The sequence below is a fragment of the Jaculus jaculus genome, chromosome 18, assembly GCF_020740685.1.
Source record: "Jaculus jaculus isolate mJacJac1 chromosome 18, mJacJac1.mat.Y.cur, whole genome shotgun sequence".
In the NCBI taxonomy this organism is placed as follows: domain Eukaryota; kingdom Metazoa; phylum Chordata; class Mammalia; order Rodentia; family Dipodidae; genus Jaculus; species Jaculus jaculus.
The window spans coordinates 13,832,876-13,859,217 of NC_059119.1; the positions used below are offsets into that span (position 1 = coordinate 13,832,876).

Here is a 26,342-nt window from a genome sequence, read left to right on the forward strand (position 1 = left end):
TGCTGGGTTTAAAGACTTGCACCACAACATCTGGCTCTGGTCTATTTTATTATTACTTGAGAGCAACAGACACAGAGGAAGAGGCAGAGAGAATGAATAAGCATGCTAGGGCCTCTAGCCACTGCAAATGAACTCCAGATGTGTGCACCCCCTTGTGCATCTGGCTAATGTGGGTTCTGAGGAATTGAGCCTCGAACCAGGGTGCTTAGGCTTCACAGGCAAGCACTTAACTGCTAAGCCATCTCTCCAGCCCTCTGGTCTGTTTTTAAAAGACATTTTTTCAATAAATTTTCTTGTTTCATTTCATGTATATTATTAATTAACTCCTATAGACTTTGCAATTTTTGCTCTTATAAACTGAATATTTTTTCTGTTGGATTGAAAATAAAATATTTTAAAAGTTTGATTTTAATAAAAAATTTTTATTTAAATTATAGGTAGAAGAGTTCTTAGCATGTTTATATATGCTCTGTGAAAGAATAGAGTAAGTGAAGCAAAGAAACCAAACAGAGGTGCAGTAAGTGGTGAAACAGATTGCTGGGGACACACGATGGCATGTGAAAGATCACCCTTGATAAGGGAAAGTCAGCTCTTCCTTAGAGATCAGAGAAAGAAGAATCATTTTGGACCTACATTAGATAGGTTTCCTATCTTCAGAGGTAAATATGAGGAGCCCTCATTTGCTAAGAAGAACCAGGACTGTAAGACTGGAGAGGTTAAAAAAAAATGTCAATTTGAGTCAACTGAACCTCACTTTGTAAAGTATAACTACAAATGACTTGGTAGTACAAAATAAAGTTGAACTTTGAGTTTACTCAAAATAAAAGAAGAAACATCACAAATGTCATCTCTTTACAGAAGCCAACCAGGACACTTGAGCAGTTGGTTGTGATACCCAATTTTTGTTCCGTTTCCACCCCAGTCAGAAATGGGCTTAGAAGGTGAGAAGACACATTCCATACCTTCATCTACAAAGATCTAAATTTCCCCGAGGAATTCTTGCTAACACACACAACCTAACCCCCAACACAGAAAGAACTCCTCTTGTAACATGAGCTATATATGAACTGAAAGCAACTGCCTCAGTTTCCATTCTAAGAAACGCATCCGGAGTGGTTGTCACGCATGTCTGCCATCACGGTAGAATGGAAGCTTTTCTGAAGTGAAGTCACACTACAGCAGGCTGTGTTAATTACATGAAGTGTGACAGTCATTCAGAGGTTTTGCTTCCACAATTATTTGGCTTTCTAGAAATTGTATGTTTCCAATGAAATTATATTTCCCTTTGATAACTTGATAGCACAAATCAGAAATACCATGAAGACTCAACGTTAAGCCTAAAGAAGAGCCAAAGAGAAGAACCACCCTACCGAAGCAAAGGAATCAGAGATAAGTGATAACAGGTAAGACTGTCCTTGATGAAAACAGGAGCCTCTTCCTCAGAGACTAAGAAAAGAGCATGCCCATCCTTCTTACCAACCCTACATGCAGTCACCTATTTCTTCAGCTCCACATTTGCGAGAACCTTTGGCTTAGTCCAAGATGGACAGCAGCAAAGAGGTAAAGACTTCAGAAGTGAATGTGACCTGTGACACATCTAAACACAGACCAGGAAACTGAGCTACAACGTTGCTCTTTGGCATAGAATTCTGATACACTTGCAAGATTTGGTTCCATACTTTTCTGTCTCTGAATCCAGAACGTTTCTTCTTTTTTTCCTCTGGGTAAGGCTCGGCACAAGCATCTGCAGCTTTTTTTTCCTGGTTAGAAACTTCTCCTCCTTCTTTACTCTTCCCTTTATCACCGGTGTCAGTTTTTATGTTGTTCACACATGGTGGAGATTCTGCATGAGCCCTGTGTGTGCAAAAGAGAAACCTCGATTAACCACGCAGGTCTGCTGCAGTCAGCTTCTCACTGCAGGTGAAAAGCACCTGACCACGAGCAGCTTGTACAAAGAAAGGGTTTGTTTTGGCTTACAGACTTGAGGGGAAGCTCCATGATGGCAGGGGGAAATGATGGCACGAGCAGAGGGTGGATATAACCCCCTGGCCAACATAAGGTGGACAATAGCAACAGGAGATCATGACAAACACTGGCAAGGGGACACTGGCTATAACACCCATAAACCCAGCCCCAACAGTACACTGCCTCCAGGAGGCTTCAGTTTTTAAACTACCACCAGCTGGGAACCTAGTATTCAGAACACGTAAGTTTGTGGAGGACGCCTGAATCAAACTGCCACAAGGTCCATCATAACATGATTCCTGAGTGTGCAAAAGAAAAATCTAAACCATGTGGGTCCATCTTATTAACACAATCTCTGGATGTGCAAAAGAGAAGCCTAGATTAACCATGCAGTTCATCATATTAACACTATCTCTGGGTATGCAAATGAGAAGCCTAGATTAACCATGCAGTCCATCATATTAACAGAAGCTCTGGGTGTGCAAAAGAGAAACCTGTTAGGAACAACACTTCCGTGGTTTTCTGAGCCACACATACACATGTACACATATGTACCTGCACATACATTAACATGTGTACACATGCATGAATCAAGTAATATGAAGTGCAGAGTTGTGATTTATTATAGTTTCCTTTGAGCACATTTAAAAACAGTGTTATGCTTAACTATTATAGAATGATTTGTGAATCTTTAGTTTCTCTTGATTTATTGCATAAAGTAGTGCAAATTTCTCACCATACAACAACAAATTCTTATAGCATGCCAATTACAATTTTCTTTAAGGCCATGTTATGCCAAAGCAAAGCCAACTAAAAGCATCCATCAGCTGTTGCAATCATGCTGTTGATAATACATTATACAAAAGAACTAAGTTACAAATAAGTGCAAATTTAAGTTTAAAAAACTTGGGGGCTGGAGAGATGGCTCAGCAATTAAGGCACTTGTCTGCAAAGCCTAATGACCTGGGTTTGATTCTCCAGTACACATGCAAAGCCAGATGCACAAAGTAGCACATGTGTCTACAATTCATCACAAATAATGACTTTGACAAAATACCAACTGTCTTGAGATAACTGCCTTGAATTTATGGTTTTAAGATAACAGGTTTGTTTGCTAGGAAGGTATCTGGCTAAGGTGTTGCAGTCAGGTTCGCATTGCTGGTAGAATCACCCAACCAAGAGCAGCTTGTGGGGGACAAAGGTTTACGCTCGAGGGGGAAGCTCCATGATGGCAGGGAAAACAATGGCATGAGCAGAGGGTGAACAGTAGCAACAGGAGAGTGTGCCAAACACTGGCAAGACGAAGCTGGCTATCACACCCATAAGCCCACCCCCAACAATACACTGACTCCAGGAGGCTTTAATTTCCAATTGCCATCAGCTGGGGAGACTAGCGTTCAGACCACCTAAGTTTATGGGGGACACCTGAATCAAACCATCACAGTAGGTATACAGAGGATGGGGACCTATGGTTAGGTTTTAACTTATTTTACCTAATTTGAGGTCAGAGCAGCTGCATTCATTTACTTTTGTACAGTTATGCTGTCAGCAACACTGAGATATGAGGAAGAGGAGAATGTGGCAGAAAAGACTAGCTTCTCAAAACTTGAGGTCATATATAAAAGGCCTTGCATGTTGCTAAGGATTTGAGATTTTCATCAGTAGGCAAAGTGTGTGTAATATGTGTGGTGTAGTGTGGTGTGTGGTGTATATACCTGTGCATACATGTGGGGGCTGGGGGAGAATATCAGGTGCTGCCTTCTATTGCTCATCTACATGTTTCCTTGAGACAGTCCCTCTCACTGAACCTGGAACTGCCATTTCTGATCTGTAAGCTCCAGTTATTCTCTGGCCTCTGTTCCCAGCAGGACATGGCCTGCCCAGCTGATGACATGAGTGCTGGGAATTGAACTTAGGGTGAATCAAGCCCTCCCAGGTCCTCATGCTTGCACACCAAGCGCTCTACTTGTTGAACCATTACTCCAGTCCCTCTTATTTTTGATTAATGTATTAATTGTACATATAATGTAGCTTATTATGGTATTTACATGTATGCATACAGTGCTCTGTGTATGGTTCTGAGCATCAGACTTAAGGCTGCATGTATACTTTACTGATTTCTCCTTTTATTCTTTCCTTCCCTCCTTCCCTTTTCTAAACATTTTGCATGAGGAGCCAGACGCGCAGGAGATAAGCCTCTGCTGCCACTACCGACGTAGTGCAGAGGCAGCCATAGGCCCTGGAGAATAAGCGGGCATGTGGCCACAGTAACGTTTATGGATATGAAGGCTTGAATTCTGTGTAATTTCATTTTCATGTATCACAAACTATTACTCTTTTGTAAGGTTAGAGTACTCAAAAAAAAAAAAAAAAAACACAAAACTAAGATGTCATGCTGCCCTAAAGAAAGGCACAGACTAATGGGACAGAAAACACAGCTCAGGAAATAAAACCACTTATGTATTGCCAATTGATTTGCAACAAAGGTACCAACATAATTCAGGGGTAAAGGATGCTTTTTCAAGCAATGATGTTGGAAAGACCAGATACGGGGGCTGGGAGGATAGCTCAGTGGCAATGTACTTGCAAAATTTGTGAAGTCTTATTGTATGTGGTATAAGACACCTGGAAGAAGCAACTTAAGGGACAGAGTTTATTCTGGCATACAGTTCAAAGGGTACATCCACCATGGCAGGGAAGGTGGGATGGAAGGAAATGGGTGGTCATGTTTCAGCCATGGTCAGGAAACAGAAGGGTGCTGGTGCTGAGCTCACACTGTCCTTTTCATCCAATCAGAACCCCAGCCCATGGAATGGTGCTGCCCACAGTTAGGGTGGTTCTTCCACATCAATGAACCTAATCTAGAAATGCCCTCACAGACATCCTCAGAGATGTGCCTCTTAGTAGATTCCACCAGGTGCAATCAAATTGGCAATCTAGGGTAACCAATGCCCCTTAGTTCAATCCCAGCACAACAAACAATGCCAAACCTCTATCTCACACAAACAATGAAAATTGACTTGCTATGAGTTCTAGACCTAAAAAAGCCAAAATTATTAAGAAAACACAGAAAAAATCTTCACTTCTGGGGATAAACAAAAATCCCCTAGATAGGACTGGAGAGATGGCTTAGTGGTTAAGGTACTTGACTGTGAAGCCTATGGATTCATGTTCAACTCCACATCCCATGTAAGCCAGATGCACAAAGGTGAGGCAAGTGTAAGGTTGCACATGCCCACTAGGTGGCACAAGCGTCTAGAGTTAGAGTGCAGTGGCTGAGGCCCTGGTGCACCAATCTCTCTCTCTCCCCCTCTCCCTCCCCACCCCCCTAAAATTAAAGCTTCTGCCCTTTTGAAAGATACTATGAAAGAAGAAAATGCACACCACTCACTAGGAGAAAATATTGACAATACAATATTGATACATACCTGCAAAAGGTTTTATGTACAAAATACATAAACTTTCAGCCCACAGTAATAAAACAATTTTATTAATTAGAAACTTTGTATGGACACATTACATGTTGCTATCATCATTTCCCTCCTCCCTTCCCCCATTCCACAGAGTGAATCACTGGTATTCACAACTCATAACCCACAAACAATTTCCTTTTTAATGGTCAATTTGAATAGATACTTCACAAAAGAGGCCACAGAAATGACCAACATTCTGGGAAGATGCTCAGCATCATCACCTTTAGGGAAATAAAACTGAAGCCACAATGAAATAGCACAGCATTCTCACTAGAATAGCTACAATACAGACAGACAGAATATCAAGGATTGGCTCACTGGAAAACTGAAAACTGGCAGTTTAGAATCAAGTTTATATTTACCATGTAACCCACCAATTTCATTTCTAAGTATTTAACCAAAAGAAATGAAGACTTAGATGCGATTGTCCAAGAAGCTTTATCAATGAGAGCAAAAAAAACCTAGAAAACCTGAATGTTGTGGAACTGGGAAAATTGACAAATTGTGACGTTCATACAAAAAAAAAATTCTATTCAGTTATAAAAAGGACCTAATTTATGATACATATGGATAAATTCTAAAAACATTAAGCCCAGTTAAGAAGCCATGTCAAAAAGATACATTGTGGTGTTTGAGACAGACTGACCTTAAACTCCCAATCCTCTGGCCTCAGTCTTCAAAGTGCTAGGATTTGTGGTGGTTCTACTACACCCAGCACCAAAAGAGAGATTCTTAGAGTCCATTTATATTAAATTCCAGTAATACAAAACTTATCTATAGTGAAAACAATTGGCTCAGAAGTTGTTGGAATGCTGTGTAGGATGAGACTGCCTGGGAAGAGGCAGGAGGGGATATTATGAGTTGGGGGAAATGTTCTACATCTAGATTTGGGGGTGGTTATACAATTATATATATTTGCTCATAATGATTGAACTATATATTAAAAATGGTACACGTTACTGTACATTTACTATTCTTCAACAGAGTTGATTTAAAAAACAATTTAAAACACAGTACTGCTGGGCTGGAGAGATGGCTTAGCAGTTAAGCACTTGCCTGCGACGCCTAGGGACCCCAGTTCAAGGCTCGATTCCACAGGACCCACGTTAGCCAGATGCACAAGGGGGTGCATGCATCTGGAGTTCGTTTGCAGTGGCTGGGGGCCTGGCGCACCCATTCTCCCTCTATCTGACTCTTTCTCTGTCGCTCTCAAAAAAATAAAAATAAAAACAAAATTTTTTTTTAAAAAACACAGTACTGGGAGCTGGAGAGATGGCTGAGTGGTGAAAGGTACTTTCTTGCAGAGCCTGACAGCCTGAGTTTGATTCACCAGGACCCATGTAAGCAGATGCACAAAATGGAAGGAGACCCTTAGTCTCTCTTTCTCTCTCAAATGAGTTTTAAGAATTGTAGTCTTGGGCGTGGTGGTGCAGGCCTTTAATCCCAGCACTCAGGAGGCAGAGGTAGGTTCACTGTGAGTTCGAGGCCACCCTGAGACTGCATAGTGAATTCCAGGTCAGCCTGGGCCAGAGCAAAACCCTACCTTGTAAAACCAAAAAAGAAAAGAAAAAAATTGTAGTCGTGGGACTACAGAGATGACTCACAAGCACGAGGACCTGAACTTGGATCCCTAAAGCCTATGCTGGACGTGGCAGGTCATGTGTAAAGTACCAGCCAGGGCTGGGAGGCAGAGACAGGGATCCCTGGGGCTCACTGACCAGCAAGTCAGGTCAAACTGGTGAGCTCTAGGGTTCAGCAAGAGATCTGCCTTAGAGAATAAGGTGACTAGCGATCAACTAAAATTCTCAACCTTGACCTCTGGATTACACATGCACATATATACACACACACGTGTTCCGATACACACATGCATGTTCATGCCACACACAAAAAAAATGCAGTCTTTTTAAGGAAGCCAAGCATAATGGTAATGGTAGCAACTTCAAGACGGGGTGAGGTAGGTAAAAGAGAAAGAGTGTGGCAGAGTCAAAGAAACAGTGTGTGTGCACTTTAAGATCTCACGATGGTAAATCACCACATTTTCTATCCTTGCAGGGAAGCCTCAGTAACTAGTGAGAAAATTATCAGGTGATACAAGTATATGAAGGTCCATTAGTTAATTTCATATAGGCATCAAATTTGAAGTCTCAGAAAACACTCATTTTCTAGAGCTACTCTGACACCCCTCTCTGTAATGTGAACACTTGGCAGGGAGACAGGCAGATCTTGAGGCACGGTTTTCTCTCTGTGGCTGTGGCATGACAGCTGAATAATTTGAAACATCTTATTTCACAGTCCAACATTAGCAATGTCAAGTGATTCAACAAGGAGGAACGGATGGGAGCAGGATGGCTAGGTAACACTCACCTCTTCCATAAGAGCCCAGTACTTGCAGTCACTGCAGAAGCTCCCAGGAAAGCCACCATCATCAGTCTCCGCTTGGTCTGGGTGGGCTGTGACACTCCATGGTACCATCGAGAGCCTACCGCCAGTTCCGCCAGTGCAGAAAGGGCATTAAGACGAAACATCCTGTGGACGAAAAGCAGAAATGTCACCCCTAGCTGGTGACATGGTGGTGGTGGCGGCAGCCAACATCTCCAAGAAACATTAAGTACGTACTGATTCTATGACAGATTCTATCATACGTGCTTTGTGTGTATTATCTCTAAACAATTTATGAGAAAAACACTGCTATTTATAAACCAGGTATACCAGGCAAAGTATAATTAGAAGGCAAAAATCAGACTATAACTTAAAGAATTTTTAACATAAAACATTATTTTCTAAAATATTTATTTCAGAGAGAATGGGCATGCCAGGGCCTCTAGCTATTGCAAACAGTAGACACATGTGCCACCTTGTGCACCTGGCTTTACGTGGGTCCTGGTTAATCAAACCTGGGTCATTTGGCGTAGCAGGTAGGCACCTTAACCACTAAGCCATCTCTCTAGCCCCAACATGAAACATTAATTACAACAGGATATTAACTACTAAGGAGACTTTGGTAAGCAGAATTATTTTTTTCTAAGTAGCCATTACTTCTAGGGCTGACAGAACACCCAAAAGTGCCACTCTGTCCAAGGACAAGTTCTAGGTCTTGTGGAAAGAGCAAAGCTATAGGTTTTTGGGAAATTTACTACAATATCACATTAATAGAATTCACTAGAAAGCTACTCTTTTAGAAGCCAGAGATAGCGTTCTACTGGGAGAACTCAAGTGTGCAGAATTTATTGCGACGTTGGCCTTTTGAATTCCACCCCTGAGGGGATGTCTCAATAAGTACTTTACTGGAAAACTGCAAGTAGGAGTTTTGCTGCTAAAAATCCTGCAGATCTGGAAGAGTACACCACAGTCAGAAGGAAAAGTCATCCTTTTCCAGTGTCCCTCTATAGATAAGGCTGAATGACTGACAAGAATAAATTTCTGGAATCACAAACTAGACAATGATACACAGATTTGAAGCTGAAAAACAACGGACACCCTAATTTTACAGATGTATAATGTGGCTTGCTCAACAGTATGAAAGACGGAACTGACTCCACAGTCTAAGTTTTTGACTTAGAAGACTTTGCTATCCCCCACCTTATACTGCAGATGAGCATTTTATAACTTAAGTTTTCATTAAGTCTTTCTTACTCCTAGGCCCGTAAAAGTCCTCCTCTCCACCAGATTCCTTTCACTTCATACTTAAAACATCATTAAAGGCACTGAAGAGATGACTCAGCGATTAAGGCCCTTGCCTTGCAAAGCCCACTGACCTGGGTTCCATTCCCCAGTACCCATGTAAAGCCAGATGCACAAGGTGGCACATAGGTCTGGAGTTCATTTGCAGCAGCTAGAGGCCCTGGTGCACCCATTCTCATCCTCTCTCTCCCCCCCTAGCAAATTAAGTAAATAAATACAAAAATAAAGCCACTAAGATAAAAGAAATTCCTTTAGTGTTTTATTTTATATCAGAAGCATCTGGGACCTGTTAACCAAGATCATCCCATAAGTGAAGAAGTATACTCCTGTCCTTCCCAAAGCTGAAGGCAAAGCAAAGGTTTAAGGCTGAGAAGGCCATACTGACAGCCATGGACAGCTACAAAAAGCTCTGCGTGGGCTGGAGAGATGGCTTAGCGGTTAAGTGCTTGCCTGTGAAGCCTAAGGACCCTGGTTCAAGGCTCGGTTCCCCAGGTCCCACATTAGCCAGATGCACAAGGGGGCGCACACGTCTGGAGTTCGTTTGCAGAGGCTGGAAGCCCTGGCGCGCCCATTCTCTCTCTCTCCCTCTATCTGTCTTTCTCTCTGTGTCTGTCGCTCTCAAATAAATTAAGAAAAAAAAAAAGCTCTGCGTGTCACCCAGCTTCCAGCAGTCAAGACATCGTGGCTGTGGAAGGAGCCCAGATAGCCTTAAAAGAGAACAAACTCAGGAGACGCGAGCTTAACCACTTTGGTACCACCAAGGTTTCCTGACAACAAGACGGTCATGAGGAAGACAGAAGATAGCACGCTTGTGTTCACTGGGATGCCAAGGGCAACAAGCACCGGGTCACAGCGGCTGTGATTCCACTGAGGTCAAGGTCGACGCTCTGATCAGACCTGGTGGACAAGAGGAGGCCTGCATTCCACTGCTCCCCTTCCCGATGCTTTGGATGCGCCACCAAGGTGACATCTACTGAGTCCAGAGTGCTCATTCTAAATTACTTCCTGCATGGCCTTGAGCTTTTTTGTTTTGCTTTTGAGGCAGGGTCTTACTCTGGCCAAGGCTGGACTTGATATCAGGTGATCTTGCTCACTGAGCCTCGTGAGTAGGATCAAAGGCGTGAGCCATCACACCTGGCACGCTGGCTACGTCTAAATGCACACTCTTTTCTTCATTCATAATTTGTATTAGTTCTTATTATTGTTCACTAAACATTCACTCTCCTACCCACTATTCCTTAAATTTGGAGTATGTTTTCCCATACTTCTCAATCTGACCAATGGAGTACTGGCTGGTTCCAAAGCACTTTTTTTTGTTTTTATTTTTATTTATTTGAGAGCAATAGACAGAAAAAGAGGCAAAGAGAGAGAATGAGAATGGATGTATCAGGGCCTCCAGCCACTGCAAACAAACTCCAGATGCATGCACCACCTTGTGCATCTGGCTTATGTGGGTCCTGGGGAATTGAGCCTTGAACCGAGGTCCCTAGGCTTCACAGGCAAGCACTTAACCACTAAGCCATCTCGCCAGCCCTCCAAAGTACTTTTTTTAAATGTATGTGTGTGTGGAAGCCAAAGGCCAAGCTCAGGCACCTCCCTAGGAACCCACCATCCACTTGCTTTGAGACAGGGCCTCTCACTGGCCTGGAGCTCACCAATCAAGCTAGGCAGGGTGACCAGCAAACCCTAGGACAGACCCGTCTGCTTCTGCCTCCCCAGCACAAGGCTAACAAGAATGCATCGTGATGCCTGGTACTTTTATGTGGGTACTGGGGCCAGAGCTCAGTTCCTCCCATAAGCACCTCTGGACTGAGCTATCTTCCCAGCCCACAAAGTGCTTTACAAAGGCGCTGCTGTTAGCCTTCCTCTAATCAAATCCACCCAGAGAAGACTGTGCCTGGAGAAGACACTGGCCCCTCAACCTGGGTTCCACAAGACAGTCCCAGCCTGGGACAAACCAGTGTGGAGCCTGGCTGAGCACAGCCGACCTGCAGAGGGCTGACCTGAGAGCCACGGGGATTTAGGGATTCTCTACTGTCTCAGCAAAAGCTGCCTGATGACACGTTCAGGAGAATGGCAAAGTAATTCTCATCCGAAAAGAATTTACGGAGTTAATACTATATGCTGTGTAAGATCTAGAAAACCACAAATATTTTACAATGTAATGAGGTAAGGCAGACTTGAAAGACTTTTAAAATGATATTTTAATGAAGTATATCTATCATACATGATAGAAGATTTAAAAAATGAAAAGATCAGGTTGAGGCTGGGTTAATGAGCAAAGGCTTTTATTTGATCTTCAGTCCCAGAATAGTTAAAATTTTTATCAAATGACAGAAATGTCAGGGGCACCCCAATAATCTGAGGGCCATTTGGGCACTTTCACCCAGAGAATTAATAGGAAATAATTTGGTTTTCCTTTCAGACGATGACCTCAAGGCCAAAGTAGATCTTTCATTCTTTTTCCTCCACCAGGTAGACTGAAGGAGGAAGAGCCGTTTCCTTAACCTCTTCGCAGCAACGAGTCATTGGAATGACTCGGTATCTACTGCACCCCATGCCTCATTGCATCGACATTTTTCTCAAGGCACAGCACACTGCTTCCTAACTTCAATTACCTTGTGCTTACGTGTATCTTTCTGGAGTAATTTGTTCATAACTCTGCTTCCCCACCTGGCTCTGAATTTCCTTCAAGGCCAACAGTTTTCTTCTCCTTTGTAAGTAAATACACAGGGTGTGTGTCACATCTTGGTGCTTATGATATCTATTAACTATTTTTTACATGAAAAATATCTGTGTATAAGAAACTATAGAGGTTCTGGCTCCTAGCCTGTATGTATATTAACAGTCCCTTAATTTCCCAAGAAAACTTTTGTATTTTATTGTGGTTGAAGTCAAATTCACCTACTAGGCTGTCTCCTAATGTTATACTGCAGTTACTGACTCTCCTCCCCATCTGTTAGGTACATCTTGGCCTCCTTCCTTCAGACTGAGTTCAGGTTCAAAGCTGGGGCTAGCTATTCTCTGTACACCACAGTGAGAAATGGTTACTTTGCTTTTCTCCATACACCACAGTGAGAAATGGTTACTTTGCTTTTCTCCATACACCACCAGTGAGAAAATGGTTACTTTTTCCTCCTGCTTTCCCTTTGAGTTTCAGCATTATACTTCCTGCACCACGCGCCAGGCCCAGAAATCATCTCATTTTATTGCACACACACTAATAAAATCCAACAGCAAGGAGGCTGCCCTGATGTATTCTTTCTGATTCATTTTCTTCCTGATTCACTTTTAAATTAACATTTCCAAAACCCATGTGTACATGTATGTAAACAGCACTGCTGCTGGCTACAGAAAAACTGAGCATAGGTGCCACATATATATATGGAGAAACATTATCACTGACAGCTGAAAGAACAGGGTGTTTGGAAGTTTTCAATGTGGAAAAAAAATAGCAATACAACCACTACAAAAGCTGGAATAAGGGCTGGAGAGATGGCTCAGCAGGTAAGGCGCTTGTCTGCAAACCCTAACGACTCATGTTTGATTCCCCAATACCCACATCAAGCCAGGTGTACAAGGTGGTGCACGAGTCTGGAGTTCATTTGCAGTGGCTGGCGCCTTAACCACTAAGCCATCTCTCCAGCCCTGAATCAATCCATCTCTCTACCTGGCCCATCTGACTCACTGTACTGACACATCAGAATCACAGACAGTATCTGTATCCCAACTTGTATCACTTACTTGCACTTTTCTAGGTGACGGACTTAACGTTTAGAGAAGGACTTCCTGGCTTTCCCAATCTGGGGACTGGCCCCAACCCATGCACAGCCATTGAGCAATTACTACCCACCACTACTGCTAAGAGCAACCTTTTCTAGCTCTGAGGGAAAGACACATTTCTGAAACCTGCCCAGATTTGACCACCAACAAAACATAGAATCAATTAAACAAAACATCAAGATGTGAAGGTGTTTAGTTTGTATGGAAAACCAGGTATCCTTCATAGCATATTTTCCTGAGTCGCACACAGCTCCAGCATCTGGCAGAACCAGTGTACTGAAGGCTCGGTGTATCTAGTGAACCTAGAAACACAGCTGATCTTTGAGAACTAAATTGCAAAGCCAGCACTCTCTGGGGTGCTATGAGACCAGGATGGTACCTAACCAACACAGTAGTGACTGGATTAAGTGGGCCATCAGGAGCTCACCCACTAAATATCTGAAATATCTAACCCTATTTAATTTCCATGCTCACTAAATAACTTCCTAATTAAAACCTGGCTTCTACTACATTGCCTTCAAAGAAAAAAACATGCTCATCAGAAGATGGGAGAATGTAGTTCTCACAGCAGTTATATTTCTCTCAATAAATTAAGTGAGTTGGAACTTGAATTCTAATTTTAGTCTTTCATAAACTTCATCAGCCTAAAGAAACCTTAGGGACTCCCAAAGCTTAAAGCCAGTTCTTGGTTTTTGGTGACATCCTTTTGACCCAATGCCTTGCCATTTCATCCCAAGTCCTACCTTTGGAATACATGCTATAGATAATTTCCCCAAGGTATTTACTGGCCTGTAACAGTACTTGGGAAACTGCACTTATTTTCCTGTTGCCCTGTTATAATCAAATTAGTGGAAAGAAATAAATGAAGAGTCTAAAGAATGAAAATAATGGAAATGTTGATTGCTAGGCATAGTATAGGCTCTTGTGTGGAAAAAACAAATATGATTATACTGAAAAAGCAAATATGATTATACTTTTAAAAACTTTTTAAAATTATTTATTTGGCACAGAGAGATAGAGGCAAACAAACTTCAGACACATGTGACACCTTGTACATCTGGCTTACATGGGTCCTGGGGAATCGAACCTGGGTCCTTTTGCTTTGCCAGCAAGCACCTTAACCACTAGGCAATCCCTCTAGCCCTTGTACAATTTTTTTCCGAAGTAGGGTCTCACTCTAGCCTAGGCTTACCTGGAATTCACTTTGTAGTCTCACAGCAACCCTCCTATCTCTGCTTTCTGAGTGCTGGGACTAAAGGTGTGCACTACCACACCCAGCTTCTTGAACACTTTAAAAATATTTTTATTATTTATTTGAAAGGAGGGATAGAGAGAGAACAACAAGCATGCCTGTTTAATTATATTAGCACAAAGACAGCAAACTTAGGCTTGCCTTTTAACTACGCTACTGGTTGCCTGTGAGACCAATAAAAGCTATATTCTGGGAATGTAGTCTGGAAGATGAAGCTAGTGGTTCCTATTTCTGAGCACTTTTCTCATTTTAAGAGTTAATTTCAGAAAAAGGTAAACATTTGCAGCAAGGCCATCCTGTATGGTGACAGACAGACCCTACATTAGCTTCATCAGTAAAAGCAAATGTCACTTAATCTAAATGTTCAATGCTGTTATCTCTTTGGGTGTGGGGATACGGCAAGAGGACAGAGATGAGTAAACTTCAGTTTCTGCCTGCCAATGCTGGATGGTTTGAGAGAGGAGATAAAACAGCCATTCAAAAACCCATAGTGTAAGGCAAGAAAAACTGCAAAGGCTTCAAGAACATATTAACAGAGATTCAATTACATTTGGTCGGAAACTGGAAAGTGGTCAAGAAACGCTTCCAGAAAGATTTAATGACTTAAAGTGGGAAAAAGCTAAAGCCTTCTTTAAAAAAAAAAAAAAAAAGTTGGTCTGAATGCATTGTCTTAGATGCCTTTGTCATTTTATCACCAGATGATAATGCATACATAAAATCTTTGCAGCCCAACCGTGGCGCTGCTCAAAATTCAGCATTATGCTATACTTTAATTATGCCAAATAGCACTCAAAATATCTTCATACATTTCTTTTAGATAAAATGAGTCAGACTGCAAGTTCTGCATTGAAGGTGCCAGCATGACTACCAATATATAGTAGAGATTAATGTTCATACCCAGTGAAGATGCATTCTCATAGCTCATGGTGATGACAGAAGAAATGAGGAAAGCTCACACCTCAGTCAGCTCTGAGAAGTATTTCCCAACAGTAAAGAAGGCTCTTCTAAGCGATGTGGATGAGAGTGTAAAGTTAATTTAAGGCACAGAAGTCTCTAATGGTATAAAAGGATAATTGCAGAAACATGAATCATCTCACAGAAATGTTACGTTTGACACAGAACATCTGTACTTCCCTTTGTTAGAGAAGAATGATGAAAATCAGACCAACATCCTATGGTACTTCACCTGAAACCATCCTTTATCCAGCAAGTACCTCCATGTGGCTCACTTTCTGTGTGTGTGCACACACAAACACACACACACACAACATAGGGCCTTTTTACTATAATAAAACTTCAAACTTATGTCTCATGAAGGGGAAAAAAAGTGCTGGGTGACTATTCCCCACTCCAAATAACTGCACAGAATAGAAAACCAAACTGTGAAATTGGAAGAGCAAATATGATCAACCCAAAGCCTCTTTAAAATGAAAACAAACTAACACTTGGGAAATTACAGGAACAATGCTGATCAATACAAATTTTCTAAAGCCTCTGAAATGTACTAATGTGTTGGATGATAAATGTGTACTCAATATTTAAATTTTCCACAAACACATTTTTCAATGCATATTTCAACCCTTATAAATTTTAGAGCAGTATTTTTTTATTTTGTCATTTTTATGTTGTGTATGTGTATGTGGGCACATGCACAGGCACACACAGCATGGCATAGGTATGGCATATATCTTTGTTCTATCTCGAGACAGGGTCTCTTGCCACTGCAAACAAACTTCAGACTAGCTGGCCTTTCAGCCTTGGAGTCTCATGGCTCTGTTTCCCATTGCCATAGATGTATTACGGTCACAGATGCATGTGCCACTTTGTATCTGCCTTTGGGTGGGTTCTGGAAAATTGAACCTAGGCTGGTGACTTTGCGAGCAAGTTCCTTTAACTGCTGTGCTATCTCCCCAGTCTCAGGTATAGGAATTTCATGGTTAAAACTACTCTTAATATACTTAGCAGCCATTAGAATGCTACAAGATGAAAAAAATCAGCTATCAAATAAGGAAAATTTAAACATCATTCCAAAGGAAATTAAAGCCAAGGCTTGTTACAAGGCAAAATTCAAGGTGGGTAGAAATGAAGAATATTCTAGAAGCAGTATTAATGAAACCTATTTTTTCTTCTTCTCTATAAACATCTTTGGCTTATGTTCATTTTTCTAAGACATATTTTAATTGCAAGTCTTATTTAAGCCTCAAACATTTTATAATCACATTGCTGTACTTTGTAGCAAAATTGATTGTTATAAAATCTTAGTATATAGCTGGGCGTGGTGGCGCACGCCTTTAATCCCAGCACTCGGGAGGCAGAGGTAGGAGGATCGCCATGAGTTCAAGGCCACCCTGAGACTACAGAGTTAATTCCAGGTCAGCCTGGACCAGAGTGAGACCCTACCTCGAAAAACCAAAAAAAAAAAAAAAAAATCTTAGTATATAACATAAAATTTCATTTAAAATGTTTGAACAGGGGCTGGAGAGATGGTCAGTAGTCAAAGGCACTTGCTTGCAAAGCCTGATGGCCCAAGTTCAAGTCCCCAGTACCCATGTAAAGCGAGATGCACAAAGTGGCACATGCATCTGGAGTTCATTTGCAATGACAGGGCCCAAATGTGTCCACAGTCTCCCCCCTCAAATAAATAAATATTTAAATTATTGAATGATTTTTTTTTTATTTTTGTGTATGGTGTGCAGGCATATTTGTATGTGTGTGGGTGGGTATGCATGCATGTGTATGTGAATGTCATGTGGAGGCCAGGGCAGATTTTGGGTGTCTTCCTCGGTCACTCTCCACCTTATTCTCTGAGATGGGATCTCCTGTTGAGCCCTGAGCTCACTGATCAGCTAGACTAACTGGTCAGTGAGCTCCAGGGCTTCCACATCTCTGTTTTGCCAACACTGGGGCACAGAGGCACACATTACAACAACTGGCATTTTGCATGGGTGCTGAATATCTGAATCCAGGTCTTCATGCTTGTGTGGCAAACACTTTAGCCGTCTCTTCAGTCCCTGTTTGAACAATTCTTTTTTTTTTTTTTTTTTTGGTTTTTTGAGGTAGGGTCTTGCTCTGGCCCAGGCTGACCTGGGATTCACAATGTAGTCTCAGGGCGGCCTCGAACTCATGGTGATCCTCCTACGTCTTCCTTGCGAGTGCTGGGATTAAAGGTGTGCGCCACCACGCCCAGCTCTGAACAATTCTTTAAAAAAAATACTTAGAGGCTGGAGAGGTGGCTTAGTGGTTAAGGCCTACAAAGCCAAAAGATCTAGGTTTGATTACCCAATACCCATAGAAAGCCAGATGCACCAAGTAGAGTTCTTTTGCAGTAACTACAGGTCCTGGCATGCCCATTTTCTTTCTTTCTTTCTTTCTTTCTTTCTTTCTTTCTTTCTTTCTTTCTTTCTTTCTTTCTTTTTCTCTTCTCTCTCAATAAATAAATGAGGGCTGGAGAGATGGCTTAGTGGGTAAGGCACTTGCCTGCAAAGCCAAAGGACTCAGGTTCCATTCCCCAGGGCCCATGTAAGCCAGATGCACAAGGTAGCTCTTGCTTCTAGAGTTTGTTTGCAGTGGCTAAAGGCCCTGGTTTACCCATGTTCTCTCTCTCTCAAATAAATAAACAATTTTTTAAAAGTACCAAGATTTAAAACAGAAAAATATTTATCATAGAGATTATAGATAGTACTTAACGGAAAGAAGGAATGCAGAATTCTTACCCAACAGGAGGCAAGAAAGGCTCTGAAAAATTGAAAAGCCCACCTTGAGACCCACATCTGGAAAGAATATAGAGCTCCTGCGAAAGGAGGAGGAATGGGGTTCTTGGAAATGGGAAAACTGCCCTTTGAGAAAAATTTATTTTCTTTATTACTTGTTTGAAAGAGAATGAGAAATAGAACATAGAGAAAGTGGGAGAGAATGGATTCATCAGAGCCTCTAGCCACTGCAAATGAGCTCCAGATGCATGTGCCACCTAGTACATCTGCCTTTACATGAGTATTGGGGAATTGAACCTAGATCCTTTGGCTTTGTAGGCAGATACCTTAACTGCTAAACCTTCTCTCCATCCTGAGAATAATTTTCAATACAGGATTAATCTAACAGAGTACCACAAACCAGCACAGTAAATATTCACATCAGCTGGACGGGCGGTGCAGGCACATAACACCCAACTTATTCAAAGGCTCAAGTAGAAAGGTCTGGAGTTCTAGGTCTGCATGGGCTACAAAGCAAATATAGAAGCCATCCTGATCAATTTATTGAGACCTGACCTCAAAAGAGAAAATACAAAAAGGGCTGGGAATGTAGCTCAGTGGTAGAGTGCTTAGCTATCATGTGTGAAACCCTGGTTCAATTCCCAGTACCAAAATTAATACTGATAGTAATAATGTGGGATTTCCTAGACCTAACTCCCAGAAAAGTCAACTTAATCTTTGTCAGCAGTAAAACACGTAGTCATTTTGCTATGTTGGCGGTTACTGTACAGTTTATTCTGTGTGTAGTTAATACATATGATTTGAAAACAACAGGGGTAGCTGAAGACAAAGGTAGATATCCAGGTTTGTATTTCCTAAATAAATAAATAAATAAAACAAGAGAAATGAACATTGCATGTAAATGACATCCAAGGCATTTGTTGAATACAGAATGAATCTTTGTACTTCAAAATGACTAAGAAAAAGAGAAAAGCACCAAATTTTAGTGTTTGCCTCTCATGTTCCTCTCTCCTATACCTCATGATTCTGTGATGAGCAGGGAGAGAAAAACAGTTATGAAGAAACACAGGAAACAGAAGAGACGTGAAGTATGCTGAGTACATCAAGGGTAATGTGGGCCTGCAGTCCAGCCACGTGGGGGTGGGTGGGGGTTGATGCCGGAACATTACTTGAGCAAGAACTTCCAAGCCAGCTGAGCAACACAAGAAAGACCTCATCTCAAATACGTATATAAATAAAATAAGACTGGGAGAAAGGAAACTACCTCGAGAAACAAAGGGAAGCAACACTGACTGGCTGGAGTTAGAAAACAAATTTCTATACAGAAAATTGGCAATCATTACAGAATTACCCCATAGGGGGAAAAGGAGCATAAGACCCTCAAGGTTTCACAGGGCAACTTTTACAAGCCTTTAAAGATAAAGCAGTATCAAAAGCACTCAAGATGAAACAAAACTCAATTCTTTCTAGAAGCAGATATGATTTTGATGCATTATGCTGGCACTGTACAAGAATAAAAGACTGCATAGCAAAGTCACCCTTGAATATTAATGTAAAGATAACGAAGTAAAGTATCACCAAATAGAATGTAACACCAAAACTAAAATAAATCCTAACAATCTGGGATATATCTTAAGAACAGATAGCTTCTCAGGAAAAGAGTAACATTAGTCCTGTAGGTCATATTGACTAAGGTGAAAAAAGATCAAGACTATGTCCCAGATGCTAGAAAAGACTTCAAAGTACAACACTGCAACACACAGTGAGACTGGACAGACAAATATAATGAACCTTGACCCTGACCACACACCAGATATGAAACTTAACCTGAAATGGATCCTAGATTAAATCTAAAACCCTAACTTATAAAACTTCCAGAAGGAAAGTTTAGTAAGCTTACATTTGGCAGACATTTCTTTAATAAAATGTAAGAGTAAACAAACAGAAATGAAAAAAATGGAAGAATTAATAAATTGGATTATACAAATCAAAATATTTTTCTATTAAAAGACTGTTAGTTTTATTTTATGTTATGGAATTATAATGCCAAAGAGAAAATAATCAACAAAATATATCAGGCTTCTTCTCAAGTATTTAAAGAAGTCTTGAGCAAAAACAACCTGATTTTAAAAATGTACAAAGGTTAAGCTGTGGCTGGAGACATGAACAAGCGGTTAAGGCGTTTGCCTGTAAAGCCAACGGACCTAGGTTCAATTCCCCAGCACCCATGCCAGATGCACAAGGTGGCACATGCACCTGGAGTTCATATGCAACAGTTAAAGGCCCTAGTGCGCTCATTAATTCCCCCCCCTCTCAAATAAAGTAAATTTTTAAAGTTTTTTTTTTTTTTTTTTTTTTTTAAGGTTAAGCTGGACATGTTGGCACACACCTGTAGTCCCAGCTAAACTTGGAGGGTTGAGGCAAAAGAGTCCCTTGAGTCCAGGAGTTCAAGATCAGGACAGGCAACATATCAAGACCCAGTCTTTAAAGAAAAGAAAAAATAAGGGTTGGAGAGATGGCTCAGAACACATTTGCTTGCCTAGCTTGCCAGCTAGGGTTTCATTTCCCAGTACCCACATAAAGCCAGGTGCACAAAGTGGTGCATGTGTCTGGAATCCATCTGCAATGGCAAGAGGCCCTGGAGTGCTAATTCTCTCCCCTTCTCTCTCCAAATAAATAAATAATATAAACATAAATTTATAAAAAAGAAAAGGTGGGCTGTGTAGTTGACTCATGGTAAAGTGCCCAAGCATGAAGATCTGAGTTCAGATCCCCAGCTCCCACATAAACACTAGGTGGCATAAGCCTGTAATCCCAGCACTGGGGAGGCAGAGACAGGATTCCCAGGGCCTACTGGCTAGTTTACCCAGCCAAATCAGTGAGCTCTGGGTCCACTGAGAGACCCTGTCTCCAAAACAAGGTAGAGCAACTGAGGAAGACACCCAGCATCAACCTCTGCCTCCACACGCACACATGTGCACACTCATCTACATGCACATAAGTACAGACACATGCATATACACTACACACACATCAGACATGTTCAGAATATTCAGTCAAAGAGCAGATTAATGCTTGAATATAGTAGACGGGGAAAGTTAGTAGAAAATGAATGGGGCATGTTAATGAGTAATAGGCCTCTTTTTGAGGTAATAAAAATGCTCTAAAATTGATTCTGGTATTGGTTATACACTTCTGCGAGTCTACTAGAAACCTTTAAATTGCATGATTTAAGGAGGTTGAATTATATGCCAGCTATGAAATATAAATAAATCATAGCATCCTCCAAATAAGCGACCAAATTTGAATTTGAAAACTGAATGACAATAGATCTACAACCTCTAAGGTAGCTCAAAATTTGCAGAGGTAGGAGGATTGCCATGAGTTGGAGGCCAGCCTGAGACTACATAGTGAGCTCCAAGTCAGCCTGGGCTAGAGGGAGACCCTACCTGGCGGGGGTGGTGGGGAGAAGAGCAACAGAAATGAATTGTTTTTTCACTTCTGACTGCAACAGGGACCCAAAGATTAGGACCACTGCAGGATTTGTGCTGGGGATGAAAATGGCCCATGCCAAGAGCCCTGGCTTATCTCCCAGGAGAAGACTAATCCAATTCTAGTAACTGGGGCACCCAGCTAAGCCTATATATGCATATTTCCTGGCTTTTGTTTAATCTTTCTATAGGTTGTAACACTGGTATTAGCAAGGAGACAGACTGCAAACTTCTCTCCAGTTTAGGTCAAAACTGTAAGTGAATGCATCTTTCCATGTATACACACACTATGCTGTTTTAATGTGATGGGGGAGTTAGGCCCCAAACCCAGCTTTATGGCTGGAAGCTCCAGGACCATGACAGGTTTGCTGTATTTCCCATAATCGAGTTCTCCAGAGGAATAATTTTTACCTTCACCCTTCATGAGCTCTTGGCTGAAACAAAAGAAAAATACATAAAAGTTTAATAGGGACTGGAGAGATGGCTTAGCAGTTAAGGTGCTAGCCTGTGAAGCCCAAGGACTGAGAGTTGATCCCCCAGTACCCACGTAAGCCAGATGCACAAGGTAACACATGCATCTAGAGTATGTTTGCAATGGCTGGAGGCCCTGGCCCAAAGTCTTTATCTGCCTCTTTCTCTCTCTCTCTCTTAAATAAATAAAAACAAATAAAACATTTTTTAAAAAGTTTAATAGCATATATACTCTTGTACAAATGGAAGACAACCCAACAATGAGCATAGCTCTCAAAGATTTGTTGTAGATTTTAAGCAAAAATACCTTTACCTAAAACTGCCTTTACTAAGAATACTCAAATTCTAGGTAGTTATGCATTTTCATTATCTCTGTATGTGTGTTCATGTGTTTGCAAGCACAAGCACACCCACAGAGGGGCTCAAGGGCATTTCCTCCAAGTTTAACATGTCCTCCTGAAGGGAGGAGACCCATGAGACTCAGGAAAGAAACAGCCCACAGGTCTCAGGAAGCTTCTGAAGCCTACAAGATTCACCAGTGCCCGCCCACCCCAAGGGTGAAGATGCAACAGAGAACTGCTGGGAGAAGAGACTGACCAGCAAGCCGCCTATAAGTGGGGCAGGGAGCTCCAAGGACGCAGCTTCTGTGAACAGCTCCTGTGCTGGGCGAGCTTTCCAAGTGACACAGCTGCCTTTGAGTTGTCCCTGCTCCCACGAGGACCCCCAATAAATTCATCAGTATGCAAGGTTGGATTCTAGACTACTCATACTTTAGTTTGTCCCTTTGCTCTATATGTAACCCCAATAAATTCACCAATGAAAGCAGTCCTACGAGGGAAATTTACGGCTTTAAAAAGTGCCTATATTAAGAAATTAGAAAGGTTGCAAGTAAACAACTTCACTTCAAGACCTTGGAAAAAGAAGAACAAGGCAAACCGAAAATCAGTACATGGGAAGAAATCATAAAGATCAGGGTAGAAGTAAGTGAAATAGAAACCAAAAAAACAATCCAAAGAATCAATGAAACAATCAGCTGATTCTTTGAGAGGATAAACAAGATTGACAAGTCCATAGCAAATCTGACCAAAAGAGAGAAGAGATACAAATTAATAAAATTATAGATGAAATATCCCCATTACAACAGATACCAAAGAAATTCAGAAAATCATAAAGAAAGCTAGGCATGGTGGCACACACCTTTAATACCAGCACTTGGGAAGCAGAGGTAGGAGGATGGCCATGAGTTTGAGGCCACCCTGAGACTACATAGTAAATTCCAGGTCAGCCTGAGCTAAAGTGAAGCCCTACCTCAAAAAACCAAAAAACAAAAAAAAAAAAACAACAAACAAATCACAAGGACATACTTTAAGACCATATACTCTAAATTTGAAAATCTGAAAGAAATGGATGATTACCTTGATTTATGTGACCTACCAAAATTATACCAAGATGAGATTAACCATTTAAATAGACCCATAACAAGTACAGAGATCCAAGCACTTCTTAAAAAATATCCCAACTAAAAAAAGTCCAGGACCAGATGGATTCACTAGCAAATTTTATCAGACCTTCATGGAAGAACTAATACCAATGCTTCTTGAACTTTTCCATAAAATAGAAAAGGGAGGAATTCCACCAAATTCCTTTTATGAAGCCAGCATCACCCTGATACCAAAACCAGACAAAGACAGATCAATAAGAAAATTATAGACCAATCTCCCTCATGAACACAAATGCAAAAATTCAAAACAAAATATTGGAAACCAGATCAAGTAGGCTTTATCCCAGAGATGCAGGGATGGTTCAACACAGGTAAATATGTAAGTGTAATACAGTATGTAAATGGACTGAAGGACAAAAATCACATGATCATCTCAATGGATAGTGAAAAGGCATCTGACAAAATCCAACATCCCTACATGATAAAAGTCCTAAAGAAACTATGAACAGAAGGAACATATCTCAACATAATAAAGGCTATGACAAACCTATAGCCCACATAATACTAAATGGAGAAGAACTTGAAACTTTCACTAAAATCAGGAACAAGACAAGGGTGTCCATTGTCCCCACTTTTATTTAATATAGTATAAGAAGTCTTAGCCATAGCAATAAGACAAGAGACACACATAAAAGGGATCCAGATTAGACAGGAAGCAATAAAATTATCATTATTTGCAGATGATACGATTCTATACATAAAGGACCCTAAAGCCTCTACCAGCAAACTGTTAGAGTTGACAATACTTCTAACAACATAGCAAGATACAACATAAACACACAGAAATCAGTAGCCTTCATATACACTAAAAACAAATATGCTGAGGATGAAATTAGGGAATCACTCCCATTCACAGTTGTCTCAAAAATAAATAAATAAAGGACCTTGGAATAAACCTAACCAAGGAAGGGAATCTCTACAATAAAAACTTCAAAACACTCAAGACATAAATAGCAGAGACACTAGGAAATGGAAAGACATCCCATGTTCTTGGATTATAAATGCCGGGCATGGTGGCGCACGCCTTTAATCCCAGCACTCGGCAGAGGTAGGAGGATCACCGTGAGTTCGAGGCCACCCTGAGACTACATAGTGAATTTCAGGTCAGCCTGAGCCAGAGTGAGACCCTACCTCGAAAAACAAAAAAAAAAAAAAAAGAATCAATATTATAAAAATGTCAATCTTCCCAAAAGCAATCTACAATTTAATGCAATCCCCACTAAAATTCCAATGGCATTCTTCACGGAAATAGAAAAAGCAATCCTAAAATTAATTTAGAAGCACAAAAAAAGCCCCTCAAATATCCAAAACAATTTTGAGCTACGAAGGAATCACCATACCTAATTTTAACCTATATTACAGAGCCATAGTAACAAAAACAACAACAAAAAAAAAATAGAATGGCACAAAAACAGACATGTAGATGAATGGAACAGAACAGAGGACCCAGACGTTAAGTCCAGGGAGCTACAGCCACCTGATCTTCAACAAAAATGCCAAAAATACTCATTGGAGAAAAAGCCTCTTCAACAAATGGTGCTGGGAAAACTGGATATCTATATGTAGAAGGATAAAAATAGATTCTTACTTCTCTTCATGCATAAGAATTAAGTCTAAATGGATCCAAGACCTTCATATCAGACCTGAAACTCTGAGACTGCTAGAGGAAAAAGTAGGACAGACCCTTCAACATATTGGCATAGGCAACAACTTTCTGAATATAATCCCAGTTGCTCAGGAAATAAAACCACTAATCAACCACTGGGACCTCATAAAATTACAAAGCTTTTGTACAGCAAAGAAAAAACCTACAGAATGGGAGAAAATCTTTGCCAGCTATACATCTGACAGAGGATTAATATCTAAGATATACAAAGAACTCAGAAAAATAAATAAGAAATCAATCAACCCAACTACAAATGGGCTACGGGGGGTTGGAGGTGGCTTAGTGGTTATGGCGCTTGCTTGCAAAGCCTAATGAACCATGTTTGACTCTCCAGATCCTACATAAGCCTGGCTAAATGCATATATTATGCTCACCAAACTGCCTGGTAAGCACTTCTCTTAATGTCATAACCATAGGTTAATGCTACCCTCACTTTTGGCCAGAGAACCTTGTCTTTTCAGATGGTAGTGGCCTTGGAATGAGTCAGAAGGCACCATGGTGCTGAGAAGTGACAGAGAAGTGCTTAGCACTGAAACATCTCTATCACACCTTCCAAGGCACGGCGTCCATTGCAGCAGAGGTGGCGGAAAGAATGCAAGAGCCAAAGGAAGGATAGGACTGCTTTCAATGCACTCTTAGACATAAAATGTCCTGGATATCCATGACCTCGCAGTGCCTGACACTACCCTATAAAAGTCCCTCAGAAGGAAAAGATGATGACATCAAAACAAAAAAGAGACTGAGAAGGGGAGGGAATATGATGGAGTGGAGTTTTGAAGGGGAAAGTAAGGGGAAAGGAAATTATCATGGTTTATTGTCTATAACTATGGAAGTTGCTAATAAAAAATAAACTAAAATTATAGCCAGGTGTGGTGACACATGCCTTTAATCCTGGCACTCAGAAGGCAGAGGTACAAGGATTGTTGTGAGTTCAAGGCTAGCCTGAGACTACATAGCGAATTCCAGGTCAACCTGGACTACAGTGAAACTCTCCCTCAAAAAACCAAACAAAAATGTTTTTATATAAATTTACAAGACAAAAAAATTTACCGATGGTGGTGTAATTAGACAGAATTTAATAAAAGTTGTTTTATAGAGATGTGGTTAGAATTCTCAAGAGTCAGTAAGAGACATGAAGCACCCTGGACAGAACAGATGGAGCCACTATGCCTTTGTGGGCCAGGGAAACTGGCAGTTAACCAAACCCAGGCAACTGTCGCCATAACTCTGGGAGAGAACCACTGACAGGAGCTGTGCGGCTTTCAGTAAAGGAAAACACTGCTATCAACAAACCTGCTATCAATCAAGCAGGAACCAGGGAAATAAATAACCAGATCTCATGCTCT

General features: G+C 41.1%; 1 protein-coding gene across 2 annotated transcripts in view; it reads right to left on the bottom strand.

Annotated features, from left to right (window-relative positions):
• The window catches only part of Micu1 (mitochondrial calcium uptake 1), a 188,046-nt gene that overhangs the window by 143,430 nt on the left and 18,274 nt on the right, over window positions 1-26,342 (bottom strand). For both annotated transcript variants that reach the window (XM_004657905.2, XM_004657906.2), the window contains exons 2-3: window positions 7,806-7,967; window positions 1,680-1,854 (exon numbers count right to left, since the gene is read on the bottom strand). In XM_004657905.2, coding sequence (XP_004657962.2) covers window positions 1,680-1,854; window positions 7,806-7,966 — 336 coding nt within the window. In that variant the 5' untranslated portion in view covers window position 7,967. The remainder of the gene's footprint in view (window positions 1-1,679; window positions 1,855-7,805; window positions 7,968-26,342) is intronic.